Source organism: Microtus pennsylvanicus, chromosome 2, assembly GCF_037038515.1.
Source record: "Microtus pennsylvanicus isolate mMicPen1 chromosome 2, mMicPen1.hap1, whole genome shotgun sequence".
NCBI lineage: Eukaryota > Metazoa > Chordata > Mammalia > Rodentia > Cricetidae > Microtus > Microtus pennsylvanicus.
The window spans coordinates 26,229,634-26,245,408 of NC_134580.1; the positions used below are offsets into that span (position 1 = coordinate 26,229,634).

At 53.0% G+C, this 15,775-nt stretch overlaps 1 protein-coding gene across 2 annotated transcripts in view; it reads right to left on the reverse strand.

The window, feature by feature from the left end:
* Window positions 1–15,775, reverse strand: part of Rapgef3 (Rap guanine nucleotide exchange factor 3) — a 27,568-nt gene continuing 11,793 nt past the window's right edge. For both annotated transcript variants that reach the window (XM_075960497.1, XM_075960498.1), the window contains exons 15-28: window positions 15,606–15,688; window positions 15,000–15,039; window positions 12,540–12,624; window positions 12,081–12,227; window positions 9,503–9,600; window positions 9,047–9,172; window positions 8,786–8,967; window positions 8,430–8,520; window positions 8,268–8,318; window positions 7,075–7,162; window positions 6,607–6,671; window positions 5,430–5,484; window positions 5,276–5,347; window positions 1–4,024 (exon numbers count right to left, since the gene is read on the reverse strand). In XM_075960497.1, coding sequence (XP_075816612.1) covers window positions 3,906–4,024; window positions 5,276–5,347; window positions 5,430–5,484; window positions 6,607–6,671; window positions 7,075–7,162; window positions 8,268–8,318; window positions 8,430–8,520; window positions 8,786–8,967; window positions 9,047–9,172; window positions 9,503–9,600; window positions 12,081–12,227; window positions 12,540–12,624; window positions 15,000–15,039; window positions 15,606–15,688 — 1,302 coding nt within the window. In that variant the 3' untranslated portion in view covers window positions 1–3,905. The remainder of the gene's footprint in view (window positions 4,025–5,275; window positions 5,348–5,429; window positions 5,485–6,606; window positions 6,672–7,074; window positions 7,163–8,267; window positions 8,319–8,429; window positions 8,521–8,785; window positions 8,968–9,046; window positions 9,173–9,502; window positions 9,601–12,080; window positions 12,228–12,539; window positions 12,625–14,999; window positions 15,040–15,605; window positions 15,689–15,775) is intronic.

The following is a 15,775-nucleotide window of genomic DNA, read 5'->3' on the forward strand; positions in this document are numbered from 1 at the left end:
ACATAATAAATACATCTTTAAAAAACTGTCTTGGCTTTAAAAAAAAAAAAACGAATGAGGCTGAGCTCTAGTCTCTCAGAGAAAGGTGCAGGATCCCTCTCTGGGAACAACCCAGCAGGGCTCTTACTCAGGGTGCTCACAAGCTTGATGTGGAGCTATGCACTCTTCTGTACAAGTATACCTTTTTCTCTTTGCCAAGTACTTTGAATTATGTGGTCACTGTTCTGAGACTCCCCCTCCCCCAACCCATTTCTACCAACTGATCTAAGGGCCACACTGGCCCGTCTCCATCTGTAAAGCAACCTGAATCCTTAGCACCTGGCACACCTCCCTATCTTCCCGCTTCCAAGGTCCCAAAGCCCCACACTCTGTGTTCCCTCCACCCTTCTGCCCTATCAAGGCTCCTGCCAGGAAGTCCCCTCAGGCATGGGAGAGAAAATGCTCCCGAGCAGCTGAGCCAGTGTGGCTTCCCACCACAGTCCAGCCTCATCACCAGTACAAGGGACACAACCACCTGCCCTGGGTTGCAAGCCCTTCAGCCTCAGGTGCCACCAAACTAGGCCAGGGAGGAACTACAATTCACGGGGAGGGTCCAGGATCTGAAAGAGGGACCCCCGAATCAACTGGCCTATTGACAGGTCTGGTTGAACAGGTCCACAGTCCCAGCAAACATGAGACCAACTCTTTGTCTATGGGGCAGAGCTTTAAAATACATATGTCCTTTCAGGTTTGTGGGCGTGTGGAAGGGGGGACTTATGAACAAGATCAGAGCTGGCACCAGCCACCGACAGCCACACCTGTCTGAAATTCAGGCAGATCCCACTAGTGGTGAACTGGGAGCATCTTCGACAAGAGGCAGGGCTCTGCAGGCTGATGGGGGAGGGTTTCCATGCAAGAGCAGTTCTGGGCCTCAGATCTTCTGGTGGGCGAGAGGTGAACTAGGCAGTATAGGGCTTTTATTACCCTCTAAGTTCCTCTTCTGATAGATTTGGGGAATAGATATGCGAAGGTAAGGGCAACTGACCCCACTCGCAGGCCCCCACTGCAGCCTTGAAAACCAGATCCTAGCAACAGAGACGGGAGAAAGGGCTCTACATCTGAGCTACTCCTACAGAAGACAGTGGGATCCAGGGAGGTGACACTGGACACGCTGGGGACATGGCTCATACTTATGCAGTTACTTGCCGCAGCCACCCTGTCATTAAGCCGTTAGGTGACCTTAGGCAAATCTCTCCGTGCCTCAGTTCCTCTGACTATGAAACAAGGTTAAAAAAAAAATAACCTGTAGTTCCTATTCTGTCATCAGGATAAAAATAAGACCGTAGATGTGAAAGTGTGATGGAGAGAGGCCAGAGGCACTATTCAAATCTCAGACTATTATTACCCTGACAAATCTTACCGACAGCAGCAGCGACATCAAAATGTCTAATTTTTGCTACCTGGGAAGCAGAGTGAGTGTTCTTCAGTTCAGGACTGCTGGGGACACAGAGCCAACAAACTTGTGGAAGCAGGCCCGTTCCCACCCAGCAGAATTCTGAGCTGGCTCACAGGTTTGTGCCAATCTTCCTGTGATGGGCAATAAGGCTTGAAGGATGGGGAAGGCTGGCTCCAACCCCTCTGCCCTTTCACCAGGCACTGTGCACGGCTAGAGAAGCATAACCTCCCCTGGTGAAGTACAAGCCTGGCCTGGCCCATGGCTGTAGCCCTTACAGGGAACCATATGGGAGACAGGGAGGGCCACAGGCATGCGCAATGACCACTCATGCTGTTTCCCCTCACAAGAAACACAGACACAGAGACACACACACCTCTGTTCTACCTCTTTAGGTAACAAGTTTTTTTAAAGGCCCCCTCCCTGTTCAGTCTCTCTTAAGCAGCCTGTGATCTTCCCCTCCTATTTTGGCCTCAGGTGCCTCCACCACCCACGGATACACACAGTCTGGGAAGCCAGGGAGCAGGAGCAGCTTCCCACCCTCTGCCTGAACATCAGGAGACGGCCACCAGGAGCCTGGACTCTTCCTCAGTCCCCTGTGCCCTAGGCGGTGACCTGGCTCATACATCCACTCCCAAGTCTGTGTCCCCTGTGTGTCCAGGGCATTGTTCTTTCTCCTGCCAGAATCTTTCCCAGCAGGGTCAAAGAGGTCCAGACTGAGGTAGATTGGCTGGAAGCTGCAGCTTGCCTCAGTTGGAAGGCCCATATGGAGCCCAGGATGTTGGAGCCCAGAAGGTAAGTATGACCAGGGAGAAGAAATAAAAGCAGGTGAAGGAGGCTGGGTTGGCAAAGGGCTGAGACTGACTGGCACGGTCTCCACCGAAAACACTGACAATGGGCTTAGGAGACAAGAAAGCTTCAGGGACTCCTGACTCACGGAGGCTTGGGCTCAGATCACGATTGCTCAGCTCAGGATGCTGCCCTCACATTCTCCCTCCCTGCCCACGGGCAACAGAACTGGTTTGGTCATCCCAGCAGTTGGTTCTAACCCGAGAGCTGTCTTGGATTTCACTCCCGGAGATGCGGCTTGTCCCCCAGGTCACAGACACAGAACTGTGACAGTCACTCTGGAGGAGGCGAGACCTTCTGCCTTGTCACTGGTGACTCTACCATGCCCACCTTACAGCTGGGCAAATGAAGGCAAAGAATGCACTGGTGTGCTCAGGCTCATTAGACCTGGGGTGATGTCCCTGTGCTGTCTGTCTCCCTGCCAACAGCTTGGACGTCTCCTGGGATCAGCTGACATAGCCTCTGTGGCCTCCGGTTGAAGAGTCTGGCAGTGTGTGGAGACCAGGGGGAGGCAGAGTATGTCAAGTCTGAGCTGGCTGCTACTCCGCAGGAGGAGCGCGGGGCTGCCCTAGCCGCCTCCGGCCCTTCTTCTGTAAGCACACCTCCTCCAGATGCCTGAGAGTCCTGGCTGCCCTGGAGTTTACTCAGGGTCATGGTGGAGGCTGTGGGGTTTCTTTCAGGTTGGCCTAGCGCTTCCAGGCTCCCAACAAAGAGAGCAGAGAGGGCAGCATCGTGGAATGGAGTTTCCAGGCACGAAACTTTGCCTAGACAGGTGCGGTTATGTTTTCACGTCTTCTGCCTATGTCTCTTCCTTCACCCCTGTGCTCAGCACACACAGCACCCAACAGGATCAAGGGCAGATGAGGGAGCAGAGCCGGGAAGAAGGAGGTAGAGGATGCTAGCTGCATCTGGACTTTTATAATCTTTTTTGGCAGAGAGCTGATGATCCCCAGAGTGCCCAGGACAGCACCGTAGCCCATCTGGGTAACAGTCGGCTTTCCTGGAGCCCAGCCTGAGGTGGTGGGGCTGCTTTCTGTACCCAGGGAACAAATTCCTCCTCCACCGGCTTTCCCTGTCACACGCCCAGGCCACAGAACACACATTATCTTTGTTAATTTATGGGAACAAGGCTGCTCCACAGGGACCACCACTCTAGGCCACAGCCCTGCCTACACCCAGCCGTTTTTCTCAGTGGAGAGAAAAGCCAAACTCCCCCACCCAGTGCACACGCACGCTGCAGATGTGAGCTCTCTGACCCCCGTGAAACACAAGCGCGGGGCCTGGCGACCACGGGGCGGCACAGCTGTATGTACAGATGGCGTAAAAAGCCTGGTGGGAGAGCTCTCTATTGTACCTCGGAGTCCTTGCACCTCCCAGCCCCCCTGCCCACTCCAGGGCCTCCATGTCCCCTTTTCCTTGGCCTTATGGCCAGCTCAGTTCCACATCAAAGATCTCCTTAGCTGACAGTCCTCACAGGGGCCAGCTGCCTCTAGACTGCCCACTCCAGGGCCTTCAGTCCGCTCCACGGAGAGCCCTGCCCAGCTGTGGCTGGCCTCTGGACCTCTCGGGGCCCCACAGGCTCTGGCTTTCTCTGAGAGAAGTGCCTGCTCCGTCCAGTCCCTCCTCATGGCTCCAGCTCCCGGGAGAGGCGGGACAGTTCCCGCTGGTTGTCAATGACCTTCAGTTGCTGGACATAAGCCCAGGTGCTGGCTGGACTCCGGGTGCTCAGGGACTGCTCAGAGCCTGGGGGAAAGGAGAGCCATCAGGGGGGCACCATCGCCACCTCGACAAACCCACCGCTGCCCTCTCCAGGGAGCAGCCTCAGCTCTGGGGCTTCCATCCCCAACCCTGCATCCTCTTAATACTAGTCCCCACCACCACCATTGGATTCCAAGGACATGGCAGCCGTTCTCTAGTTCAAAGGGAACTAAAACAGGCTGAATGTGGCGGTACATGTTTATAATCCCGAGCTTCAGAAACTGAGGCAGGAGGATGGACAGTTCTAGGCCCTGTTTCAAAAAGATAAGAAAAAAAATGGCCACGAATAGTGGTGTGTGCCTTTACTCCAGAACCAAGGAGGTAGAGGCAAGGGGATCTTCATGAGTTTGAAGCCAACCTGGGCTACATAGCAAGTTCTAGGCCAGCAAAGGCTTTGGCTCAAAAAGGTCAAGAAAACAAAAACAAACCAACCAAAGGTTGGATGGCTAGCTCAAGGTATGAACTGTTTGTCTTGCAAGCGTGAAGACCCGAGTCCAAACCTCAGAACCGGCAAGAGTCTTTGATCCCCATACTGGTGAGGTAGAAGGAAGCAGATCTCTGCGGCCAGTTAGCCAGCCGAGACTACTTGGTAAATCCCAGGCCAGTGAGAGAGCTTGTCTCACAAAAAGGAGAGGGTGGGTACCTGAGGAACAACCCCCAAGGCTGTCCTCTGACCACTGCATACGTCTGTACACATATACATGTGCATATGTTCACACATACATAAATAGAATAAAACCTGAACAAAGTTTATTGTAATATTATGAAGCATGTGGGTGTGAGATAAAGCTATTTAAAAAAACAAAAGCACAGGTTATGGCACAAACTTGGAATCCTAGCCTGGGCTACGGGGTAAGACTGTCTCAAATGTCAATCGATTGATCAACAAACAAAATACAAAATACAAGACAGAGAGAGTAATTCCAAATTCACCAGAGTGGCAGCTCTGGGGGGAGAGGGAGCAGACAGTGGAGAACCAGGCTGTCGTCTGTGTTCTACCTGAACTGAGCCACAGGCTCAATTTATTATCAGCAGAAGCATCTGTGAACACAGGATGGACATTGTGATACGAACCGTATGCTATGACTATTCTTTAACCACATACAACGCATATCAGATAAATACACAGGCCGGAGGTAGCACCTGTCCCATACAGTGCCAATGGACTATACAAAAGCACCCGGCTCCATTCCTGGCTATGCCAACTACTGCCAGTACCCCTGTCCCATCACTTACATGTGGAAATCCTTGATGCCTGGCTGTCCTCATGGATGTGGGAAACTCGGCTTCTGAGTGGTGACAGAGGCACTGGGTAGGGTGGAAGGGGCGAGTCAGGGAGAGAGCCATGCTGAGCCTGAGCCTCCCTGGGCACCGAGGGACCACTTCTTACCCGTGCTGTGGCTCCGGCAGTGGTGGAGCATCCGCATGGCTCTGGCCATCATTCGCTGTGGGTGACACAAAGACATGAGATCTGCCTGTGAGCCCAGAGCGTGGCCTGCATATGGGAAGCTGGGAGTCAAGCCCCCTTTAAACCACGTTCCTAGGGACGAGGGGTCTATAAAAGGCAGAGTGAAGGCTGCTTCAACCCAACACACCCAGATGCTCAAAAGCAACAAGGCAGCAGCTGGAAGACAGGGAAGCAGCTGGCGATTAGGGAAAGCTAAGAGATAAGGGTTAGAAGGGACTCTTACTGAACAGTGTGATGTTTGGGACTGTCAACCCAGTAGTTCCAATAGGAAGGCAGGCCCTCCCTCCCATGTGCAGTAGAATAAGGGAGGAGTGATTTAATAATGAATATTCTCTTCTAAGAAAACCAGCCTACAATTCACAATCCCAGAGAACCTAGACAATAATGAGGATTCTAAGAGAGACATACATGGATCTAATCTACATGGGAAGTAGAAAAAGACAAGATCTCCTGAGTAAATTGGGAGCATGGGAACCATGGGAGAGGGTTGAAGGGAAGGGGAGCAGAGAAAAATGCATAGCTCAATAAAATAAATAAAAAGTTAAAAAAATATTCTGTTCTAATTTACTTTTTCGAAACAGGATTTCTCTGTGTAACAATCATAGCTGTCCTGGAACTCTCTTGGTAGACCAAGCTGGTCTCGAACTCATGGAGATCTGCCTGCCTCTGCCTTCCAAATGCTGGGATTAAAGGTGTGCACCACCATCGCCTGGCAAAGATTTATTTATTATGTATACAGTGTTCTGTCTGCACGTATGCCTGCAGGCCAGAAGAGGGCACCAAATCACATTACAGATGGTTGTGAGCCACCATGTGGTTGCTGAGAATTGAACTCAGGACCTCTGGAAGAGCAGCCAGTGCTCTTAACCGCTGAACTATCTCTCTGGCCCCGTTAATTTTTCTTGAAACAAGGTCTCTCTATAGCCCAGGCTATTCTTAAACACAGAATCCTCCTGCCTCAGCCTCTTATGTACTCGGATCACTTGCAAGCACACCAGGGTTCAGACTCTATCAGCTGACCCCTAACCCGACCCTTCTTGGGCAACTGTCATACTGCCACCCTGCACCGGAAGTGGAAGCCCATTTTCTTCGCACTCACCATCTTCTCAAAGTTGATGAGGTTCTCTACGAGCGTGTGGTTTCCCTCGTGGATGAAGGTCATGTCTGCAAAGGATTTATTTTTTTGAGACAGGATTTCTCTGTGTAACAATCTTGGCTGTCCTGGAACTCTCTTGGTAGACCAGGCTGGTCTTGAACTCATGGAGATCTGCCTGCCTCTGACTCCCAAATGCTGGAGGTTCCCCCCAGGAAAGGTGAGGGGCCAACCACAGGGATCACAGGGCCTGTCCCATCCACATCCTTGGCCTCCAGCAACCTCCACATCATCCCAATGCACTGACATCTCTTGGGATTTCAACCGCAGCTCTTGGTACAGCCCTACTATGCTCCTGTCCTACCTCCTAATTAGCTTGGTGCTCCCTGTATACCAGCTCCTCAGCTGTCAGAGAGTGCTGAGGGAACATGAATGTTCCCGGGATGGAAGCAGAGAAGAGAGCACGGGTCCTACCTTTGAGTAGCAGGGGCATGAAGGGGATGACAGGAGGGGAGAGCTTGGTGAGTGCCAACCGATACACTCGGTGGTTCCACGATGGGTCCTGTGAGGAGAAAAAGCTTCCCTGAGGGAGTCGTGCACACGAGGGCCTACCACAGACCCATCCTCTCCTAGGTCCCAGGCCACATAGGAGAGGCTCCAAGCCAGCTTCCCCTTCCTACAGGGTCTTGCTAAGGCAGGGTCTGTGGTAGGACAAAGGGGGACAAGGACTGGCTTCCTAAGTTCCCAATGCTCCCAGGGAATCTTCACGGTGATTAGTCAGAGGCCTGGAGAGGTTTCTGGGAAACCTCTCCCAGCCTCTCTGTCTCTCTGGTGGCTGTACTCTTCGGAACCCCTTGCATTCCGTGAGGTGACCAGTTTTGTAGAGGACTCATAAGACTGAAAACACCTTGGCGCTCTTCTCTCTAGACTCTACAAAACCTTCTGGCTTTGTGGGAGCCTAGGCAGTTTGGATGCTCACCTTACTAGACCTGGATAGAGGTGGGCGGTCCTTGGGCTTCCCACAGATCAGGGAACCCTGATTGCTCTTCGAGCAGATGAGGGAGGAGGACTTTATCAGGGGAGGGAGAGGGGGAGGGAAATGGGAGGCGGTGGTGGGGAGGAGGCAGAAATCCTTAATAAATAAATAAATTTAAAAAAAAACAAAAAAAATAAAAATAATAAAAAAAACCTTCAAAGGTTCCAGGAAGCCCAGCTGACGTCATTCCTCACTTAAAGGATTGCCTTAAAGGATCAGCCCACAAGCCCTTCTAGGGTCCTGAAGGGGACAGCGACCCTCCTACCTGACATACAGTGGGTCTCCTGCTCACAGCCTCAATGAACAGAAGACCACAGTCCTGTCTTTGCTGTCATGCTTGGCCATCAGCCTGAACCCTCAGACTGAGGAGCTAGTCTGGCATCCTCTGACCCCCTCCCCCATCCCACACCTGAATCTTAGACCCAGGACATCCCTGGGCCTGCCGCGGTCTCATATCCAGGGCAAATATCCCGTACGTGAATACCAAGGGGTACAGTATACCACAAGGCCCCCATCACTGTGCCACACACCCTCCGCCAGCTTCCACAACCACAGGCCAGAGGGATCCAGGCCCTCGGTGGGCACTGAAAGCTGCGGAAGGCCAAGAGTCAGTGATGGGCCCAGCACTTACCAGAAGCCTCTCCAGGGCAGAGTACAGCTTCCGTACTTTATGGGGGAGACGCTGTAAAGGTAAGACAGATGAGGGGCCATGACTGGGAAGAGAGAGCCACCCTAGACATCCCCCAGGAGGGCAGAGGCCTAGCCTTGGCATCGGATCCTCCTGGGCACCTACCTCCCAGGTGTGGGCCAGGCGGCTGATGGCAGAGTTGCTGAGGCCAAACATGACCGCAAAGAAAGAGTTGAGATTCTTCTGCTCCTTGAGGCTGTGAGCACAAGACCCAGGCACCCTCAGAGGAAGCAGCCATGTCCCCAGCGCTGCCTTGGCAGGGTGGGTGGCTTAGGAAGCAAAGGCTCTTGGGGACCCGGGAACAAAGAGAAGGCAGATTGGGCAACACAGTGGGCAGGGAAGGGGGTTAAGAAAGGGCGGCCACAGGGCTGGCAACACAGGGCCACTGTTTCCACACATCCCATTATCCCTCTCTACCCCATCATCTGTCCACACGGCACACTGTCCCAACAGGCACTCACTGGGCAGCCAGCTTGATGAACTTCCGGAGCAGCTGAGCCCGGGGCCCAGGAACGGAGCAGAGACAGAGCTCGGTGGCCACCCAATACTGCAGCTCATTGAAGCGCCGCATGAAGCGCTCCAGGTTTGCGGTGGTGACATCCCGCAGGTGCTGGGGCCCCAGCACGTAATGGATCAGCTCCACCTGGATGGGGCAGAGGCCCGGTCAGCGTGCTAGGCCTGGCGTCCTGGTCACGCCCCCTCCTGGTCTCCACCCCCTGCACCTGGTGGATCCTGTTGAAGAGGCTCCAGTCAAGCTCCGTCAGCTGGCCTGCCAGGTCCTTGGCGCTCACTAGGTCCAGCATCTCAGAAGAACCCAGAGTGGGCCCCAGCTGCTCCGGGTGTGGGGTCTGCCGGGGAAAGAGTGCTCAGATACGGGGAGGACCTGGGACAAAGGCTCTACCTGTGGTCAGAGGGACAGTGGACAGACAGGGCACTTGAAGTGGAGGGGCTTGTTGGGTCTGGAAAATGGGCTCTCCTGAGGGGTCACTGTACTGACGACTCCCTCATGCTGGAGTTAGGGTACTCTCCACAGATGGTAAGGCCTTCCTTCTCTCTTCCCCGCGATGACACAGGAGCAGGCAGAGCCGAACACCCCCCTCTCTCCTCTGTGGCCCTCCCCCCAGAACCCACCCGGCCTCCCACAGCTCCCCAGGCTCTGGCAACCTGCCCGTCCCTACCAGCTCATGAACTTCCTGTGGGTCCACAACAAAGAGCCGCTCGTTGAGCCCCAGGGATGTGGCCACACCGCGGGCATCTGGCTGCAGGCCAACGACATCTGCCAAGGCAAGAGGCAGTGTTGAGGGGAGGCGGTTGGGAGGAAAGCCAGGAGCCAGCTGGAGGCCCCTGCCTATCTGAGAGTTTTCTTCTGGCAGTGGCTGAGACTCCAGACGTACAGGTAGGCGCACAGGCCTACGCCTTGACACTGCCTGCAGCACCAGAGACTGGTCAGTCTTAGGGGAGACTTCAACTTCCCTGACCCTCAGCTTCTTCTTTCCTTAATCAAAGATGGTAGGACTCACTCCAGCTACGTCCTAGGTCACTTTTAAAAAAAAAAAAATTTTTATTTTATTTTACATTGGTGTTTTGCCTGCATGTATGTCTGTGTAAGGGTGTCAGATCTTGGAGTTAGAGACAGTTGTTAGTGTGGGTGCTGGGAATCAAACCTGGGTCCTCTGTAGAGCAGTTAGTGCTCTTAGCCACTGAGCCATCTCTCCAGCCACCCCCCCCCCGGGTCACTTTTAGAAGCATGGCTACTGCAAGAAAATGATGTGTATAAAAAGGCCCTCTGACAGTTAGGAAACGCCCTAGACACCTCTTGTTGCTTTCATTGACTGTGCTGGACAAGGTGTTGAGTCTTCGAGTGTCCAGGCCGTTGGCCAGTGGCTCCCAAAGTCCGGCATACAAGACTACACATGTGTCCAGAGAAGAAGCAGCTCCTCGATTTAATTAATCCATTTTCTCACCTGTTCTGTATTTCTAGTTTTATAATCACATGTCGATGATGTGATTTTTATAGGTAACTTATAAGCAAATGTACACTTAGGGAGATTTGTATCAGAGCATTGGTTACTGGATAGGTGTTCATCAGTGATCTGAAAATGACGGCCACACAGTAGGGTCTCAATAAACTAGACTTTGGCCAGCGGTAATTCACCAGGTAACCACGAGGGGGCAGTGCTTCCTAGAGCGGAGCACACAGGTGTGCTACAGTGTTGCTGACTCTGGGAGAGGGCTTTTATCCTCGCCTTGCCATAGTTCCCTGAGGACCCCAGTTCCTGACTGCTGGGCTCTGGCCATCAGGCCCAGGCTACACTTTTCAAGGATAACAGTGGCTTTTTAACATACCAGTCTCCAAAAGCAGGTCCTGATAACCTGGATGACCGTCTAGGGAGAGATGCGCTAGGTTCTGGGTGACAGGCCTTGTGGGTTATCTGTAGTCCAACAGCTGTCGCTCATAACATTGCAGGGATAATGCCCACTGGACAGGCAAGGAATGGAGACACGAGAGGCCAGGGTCCCCTAGTTGGTTAGGGGTTAAATTAGAATTCTCACATAGCTCTGGGAGTCCAGTCTGTTGTCACCATCCGGCTGATCGGTTGTAGTTTCTGTAGTAATCCGAGCACCTAACACATTGTGGCTACATCGCTGGGCCTCAGAAATGTTTGTTGTGGGGGCTGAAGAGGAGGCTCAGTGGTTAAACACACTGGGTTACTCTTCCAAAGGACCTGGGTTCGATTCCCAGCACCCACTTGGTGTCTCACAACTGTCTGGACCTCCTTCTTCAGGAGATCCAACCCCCTCTTCTTACTTTTATGGGACTCAAACACATGTATGGTGGTGCACAGACCATACATTTAGGCAAAACACCCATACTCATAAAATAAAAATTATAAAAAAGAAACTAATTTTTAAAGTGTTTGCTCTGCTAGTTGGTTTGTCAATTGACACAAGCTAGGTTTATCTTGGAAGAGGGAACCTCATTGGGAAAAGGCCTGTGTCAGAGTGGCCTGCAGCAAGTCTGTGGGGGCATTTTCTTGATTAATGATTGATCTGGGAGGACCCAGCCTGCTGTGGGCAGTGCTACCCTGGGCAGGTGGTTCTGGGCGGTATAAAAAAGGCTGAGCAAGCCAGGGGGAGCAAGCCAGTTAGCAGCACTCCTCCGTGGCCTCTGCTTTAGTTCCTGCCTTGAGTCTCTTCATTTCCCTTCACGATGAGCTGTAAAATGAAGCGTGCGTTTGCCTCCCCACATTTATTTTGATCATGCTCTTCATTGAAAAAAAAAAAACAAAAACAGAAAGCAAACCAGGAAATCTGCTGAATGGCTTAATGAATGAGGACTATATAAACCAAAGACTAGCCACATGCTCGCTAATGCTACTAGCTCGGGGAATATGCCGGATTCTCTGAACTCTGGTTTCCATGGTTAAAAAAAAAGGGATAAAATTTCCCCTTGAGAGACGGTGATTAGGAATAAATGAGTGTCTGAGAGTGACACATACCAGACACCATTCTAAACACATTCCTCATTCAAGCCTCACAGATGCTCTGAGGGGCACAGCATCTCATTGTCTGTGCTTTACAGGTGGTGAGCTCAAACAGAGAGCTCACATTCCCTGTGTAGGGAGTCACAGCCAGAGATGTGGGAATCTTACCACAAGTGCAGGGCATGAATATAACGGTCTGAATTCAAGGGCGTCAGTGTGGATCTGAGGGTGCCCTCCCAGGGTGGAGAGTTGATCCAGAGACACAACTTACCGCCTGCGGAATTGACCTTGACCAGAACCTGCCCCTTGGTCCAGTGATCCTCATGAGCCAGAGCCGCCATCACCTCTCTCACGGAGGCCGTCACAGGCAGCTGCAGAGTCAGCACTGAGTGGTCGGGTCTGCAGATGTCGTAGGGGACTGGAGAAGAGGAAGGGCTGAGATGGGTCAGCAGGTGCCTGGTCTCCCGACCCCATGAGAAGCAAGGCCATAGATCAGTAGCAGGACTCCCATAGTCCAGAAAAGAGAATTTAAGGAGAAGTCCACCAGGCCGGTGGGAGGGCCCAGCGGGGAGCCCCAGGCCTAGGGAAGTAGCAGAGGTCCCCACCTGCCTGGCAGCTATAGCAAAGGCCCTGGGGAAGACCACACTTCTCGCCACCCCTCACGCTGGGCAAGGGAGGCAGAGACAGCAATGCTGACATCAGTCCACGCCTGGCTTGCTCAGTCACCCACCTTTGTCCCCAACTCGAATGGCGCCACCAGTGCTGCTTGGGAGGGGTTCCTCCTGGCCAGAGAGCCAAACAGGTGCATTCCTGGCCTGAGAAAAAAAAAAAGGACAAGGCTTCAGCATTCAGAAATGTGCAGAGAGAGACAGGGAGGGCCTTTGTCACCACCTGCAGCGACCCCAAAGCGTCCTAAGGCCCAGGGGCTCTGCAGGTCGGTCATCTGAATCCAAGCTGAGGGAGGGCAGGGAGCCAGCCAGGAGGAAACACAGAGGTCAAATGCAGGCCAGTCATCCGTGGGGCGGGACAGGGGAGGGGGACGGTTCAGCCACCTCCACAAACAGGGCCAGAGCTGTTCTGGGATAAAAATGCCTGGACCCAGTTTCTTCTCTCCTTTCCCCGCTTAGCATCTGCTACAAAGTGGGGCATTGTTCTGGGCACTGAAATAGTCACAGTAGCCCTTGGAGAAAAGTATTTTTAATCCTCATTTTATGGATGTGATAAATGAGACTCAGAGAAGGTAAGTAATATGTCAAAGGCCACACAGCAACTGTTAAGGGCTAGAAACTTGCTATGCTCCCTCTGTGCCCGTGTCCTCCAGGAGCTGCCCTGACAGAGTGGGTTGCCAAGACCAGATACCCTTTCTGATGGGCCGGCCTATGGTGAGTTCATCTGGCCTTGATACTCTCTCCAAATCCGGTACTTCCTCTCTGCCTCTAAATGGAGTTGGTCCCCTGCTCCCCGTCCCTTCCTAGACAGCTTCCTCGAGTCCCCACAGCGAGTGCCACAGACAATGTTCAAATGCTACCACCTGTGGGTTCACCAGGGCTCTGGCCTTAAAGTTATATTCCCTTTCCTGACTCATTGCCCCAAACTTCTTGCACCCAGGGTTCCCACATCCTGCCTTCACTACTTTCTGCAATTCTGGGTTCAGGCTCCTCCCTGCTCCCCAGACCTTGTCACTTCCTTCTGGGTTCTTCATTTAAATGAGTCCCCAGTGCCCTCTCCCCCACCCAGTATTTATTTAATGTATGTGAGTGCTCCATCTGCATGCATGCCTGCACACCAAAAGAGGGCATCAGATCTCACTACAGATAGCTGAGCTGTTGTGGTTGCTGGGAATTGAACTCTGGACCTCTGGAAGAGCAAGCAGTCAGAGCTCTTAATCATTGAGCCATCTCTCCAGCTCCCCGGATGATCTCTTAACTACTACAATAGTTCACTAAACTCCCCCCAGCCCTCAGGTCCAGCCACTCACTTCCTCTAACCGCCCTGAGCAGAGAGAGGTACACTGAGCCCGGGATAGAAGTCATCACTGTCTCCTCCAACCTCTCAACGGTTCACAGCTGGGACCGTGGGAGGAGACAATCTGGCCACTGCCCACCATCCTGGCCTCCTCACTACCTCCAGTGCTGCCCTAGGGCCCTATCTGTCCTCAGCTTAGCCCCCGAGACACTTCTCTAAGCCCTCATGGTAAGTCAATAAGTCGGCTTTCTCCTCTTGCCTTCTCAGGCTCCATTGACTTCACACATTCGCAGCTCTGGCCCACAAGTGACTGTGAACCCACAGCCACACCAATCAGCATCCAGCATTAGAGTCTGACATGCTGGCTGACTGACATTGATTCCCGGGTGTCAGTCACATGCCATATGTAAAACAAGTAGAGATCCTGACAGGATGTGACAGACAGGAACATACCACACACCACGAGTTCTGCAGTGTGGGAGGAACGTGGTCTCAGATGGGCAGCCAGGAGACTAGTAAAGGGTTGGATGAGGGGACCCCTGGGTATAAGGAGTTTGAGGTAACAGTCAAGTCTGCAGGTAAGAATACTTGGAAGGAACCAGAGAGGACACACAGGGATGCTCCAGATGGGGAATGGAAAGACTTCTAGGGAACTCATGTTCTGACTCTGTTCAGAACAAAGAGCAAGAAAGCAAAGGAGCAACCAAAGAAAGGTTCATGTAAAGGCTAAACGCTAAGGTCCTGAGGTGGGGCCAGCTTTGACGAGAGCAGACAGGAGCCAGGGAGAGCCTCCGACTAATGGGGCTGGCTGAAGCCAAGGTACTGACTTTGTTCTTCTCCAATGCATCCCACCTTCTCCCCAGTCCTTTCTCCCACTAGTCTTCAACCAGATCTTAGCACCAGCCACAACTTCTCATCTGGGAGAGGGCTGGCCACCTGGACCCCCAGAACGGGCCATCATACTATCTAAGTTCCTGTAATACCATCCACCAGAAACCCTTGTGTCCCAGGAGTGAACGCAATCACCCATCTCATCTCCCAGCTACAAATGCAGGCATGAACCATCTCCCAAAGGAATAAAAGCCCCTAGGGAAGGGATGAAAGTGTCCTCTCAAACTTGTAGCTCTCGAACAGGACCTCCCCTGATGCACCCATCACAGGTCAAGGACCCTCTGGACATGGAGGCAGGAGGGGCAGAGGGAAAAACAAGAGGCAGGGCAGGCACCTTGATCTGAGGAGATGCATTCCCACAGCCATTTTCCAACCTGCAGAGAGGAGTGAGAGAGGAGGTGAGAGGGCCCCTAAGAACCCCTCAGGCAGGGCGCCTCTCAGGGTCAGTGGCCACAGTGCTCTGGGTCCCGTCTCACCCTCCCCAGAAGCTCAGAGGGATGCAGAGGGGAGGGTACACAGGGCAGGGGGCAAGATGCACTTAAGACCTGAACTGGCTTTTGTGCTTTCCAGGAGAGAGGGGGAGGCAGGAGGGAGACACAGGCTCCAGGAATCTGAATGAGCTCTTGCCCTTGAACCCCAGTTGCCCCCATACATGTCTGGGGAAGCAAGGTAAATAAATGCAAAGGAGTTGGTGGGCAGGATGGGTGAAAATCGGTGCCATTGTCCATAGCAACTGGTCAAATGGAAGACATGAACATGTGGTGCATTCAACGTATAGATGAGCCTATGAATGACTGTAGTGTGTGTGGGAATGGAATGGGGCTGACAAGAACACCTGACATAAGCCAGGTGGCCTAGACTGAAGGCCCGGATGGACCAGTGCTAGCCGCTCAGCCTGTGCTGCACAAAGAGGGCAGACGAACGTCAGTCAGAGGGTCACCTGTGATGCCGCCTCCTCTCTGGCCACTGCTCCCTCAGCAAGTTGCTAAGTCGGGCATCCCTGCTCACCAGGTCTGAGAGTTTCTGTGAAAGGCTGAGCGTTAGCTCCTGGGGTGGCTGCTGCTGTATCTTCACGGGCATCCCAGCCAGCCCAGCTGCACTCCCCAGGTA